Source organism: Palaemon carinicauda, chromosome 30 (genome assembly GCF_036898095.1).
Source record: "Palaemon carinicauda isolate YSFRI2023 chromosome 30, ASM3689809v2, whole genome shotgun sequence".
In the NCBI taxonomy this organism is placed as follows: Eukaryota; Metazoa; Arthropoda; class Malacostraca; order Decapoda; family Palaemonidae; genus Palaemon; species Palaemon carinicauda.
In genome coordinates this window covers 27,948,278-27,949,740 of record NC_090754.1, presented here as the reverse complement: position 1 = coordinate 27,949,740, position 1,463 = coordinate 27,948,278, and the positions used below count along the sequence as shown (strand labels likewise).

Here is a 1,463-nt window from a genome sequence, read left to right as displayed (position 1 = left end):
CACCAGAAATTTCTTTATTATATAATTCCTTCAACTCGGGGTGTATTTGAGAGAGACCTTCTACAAGTTGAGTAATAGCATAATTCTTAATATTTAATTCCATATCTAGGTTCATATTTCTTTCCATCATAAGTTGATACTTCTCCTTATAAATTGCAAATTCGTCTGCCACGGAAGTGAGATTCCTAATTTCTTCTTCCAGAATTTTATTCTTCTCGTCGGCATCCATCAACGCATTGTTTGTGGCTCTCTCCTCCGAGAGGTCTCTTTTCAGTCGTCCTATTCTCTTCTTTAACACCAGCAATTTCTTTCCAGAGTTTATCCAGTTCCTCCTCAGCCATCTCCAGATCACACACCACGTCCTTTCTTGATTAATAGTTCAGTCTTCAATTTGGTGTTCTCCTCCAGGACAGCATCCAATTTAGTCCCTATTCTATAGACTTCCTCTACTGCAGCATTAAGTTCACTTTCCAAAGCTTGCCTTTTCACAAACGTTTTCGGTCTTCAGTCTCTTGTTTTCAGCCTTGACGCTGTCCAGTTCAGCCAAGAGTGTTCCTATCTCTTTGTCAGCACTTTCGACGTATTCCTCCAAGTCGCTCTTTTCCATAAGTTTCTCGTTAGCTGTTTCGAGATCTCGTGTTACTCTTTCCAGCTTCTCTCTCGAGTATCCGAATTTCCTCACGGGAATTTTCTAACTCAGTTTCTACGTATGCCTTGGCCAAAAGCTCATCACGAATTTGATCGTTTCGAGCTTCAGCTTTTTCTAGACTTACAAAAAGCGACTCTATATTATTATTCGCTCTATGTAAATCATCCATTAAAGCTAAGTTACCGATGTTATTACATACATCAATTTCTCTTACCTGAACAAATGTCTTGGACGAGAGCTCCTCTCGAAGTTCATCGTTTTGACTTTCAGCTATCTCTAGCCTTGCCATAAGATCCTTAATTTTCTTATCAGCTCTCTCGTTGGCTGTTTCGAGATCTCGTGTTACTCTTTCCAGCTTCTTCTCGAGTATCCGAATTTCCTCACGGGAATTTTCTAACTCAGTTTCTACGTATGCCTTGGCCAAAAGCTCATCACGAATTTGATCGTTTTCGAGCTTCAGCTTTTCTAGACTTACAAAAAGCGACTCTATATTATTATTCGCTCTATGTAAATCATCCATTAAAGCTAAGTTACCGATGTTATTACATACATCAATTTCTCTTACCTGAACAAATGTCTTGGACGAGAGCTCCTCTCGAAGTTCATCGTTTTGACTTTCAGCTATCTCTAGCCTTGCCATAAGATCCTTAATTTTCTTATCAGCTCTCTCGTTGGCTGTTTCGAGATCTCGTGTTACTCTTTCCAGCTTCTTCTCGAGTATCCGAATTTCCTCACGGGAATTTTCTAACTCAGTTTCTACGTATGACTTGGCCAAAAGCTCATCACGAATTTGATCGTTGTCTGTAGATAACTC

The 1,463-nt window shown here is 39.7% G+C and overlaps 1 protein-coding gene across 1 annotated transcript; it reads right to left on the bottom strand.

Annotated features, from left to right (window-relative positions):
- Positions 1-617: 617 nt before the first annotated feature.
- Positions 618-1,289, bottom strand: LOC137623438 (tropomyosin-2-like). Its single transcript, XM_068354273.1, has one exon. It carries the CDS (start codon positions 1,287-1,289, stop codon positions 618-620), a length of 672 nt encoding a protein of 223 aa, XP_068210374.1.
- Positions 1,290-1,463: the final 174 nt, after the last annotated feature.

Bases quoted from the DNA above. Each gene is read 5' to 3' on its own strand.
- LOC137623438 (XM_068354273.1), bottom strand. From the start codon at position 1,289: ATGGCAAGGCTAGAGATAGCTGAAAGTCAAAACGATGAACTTCGAGAG.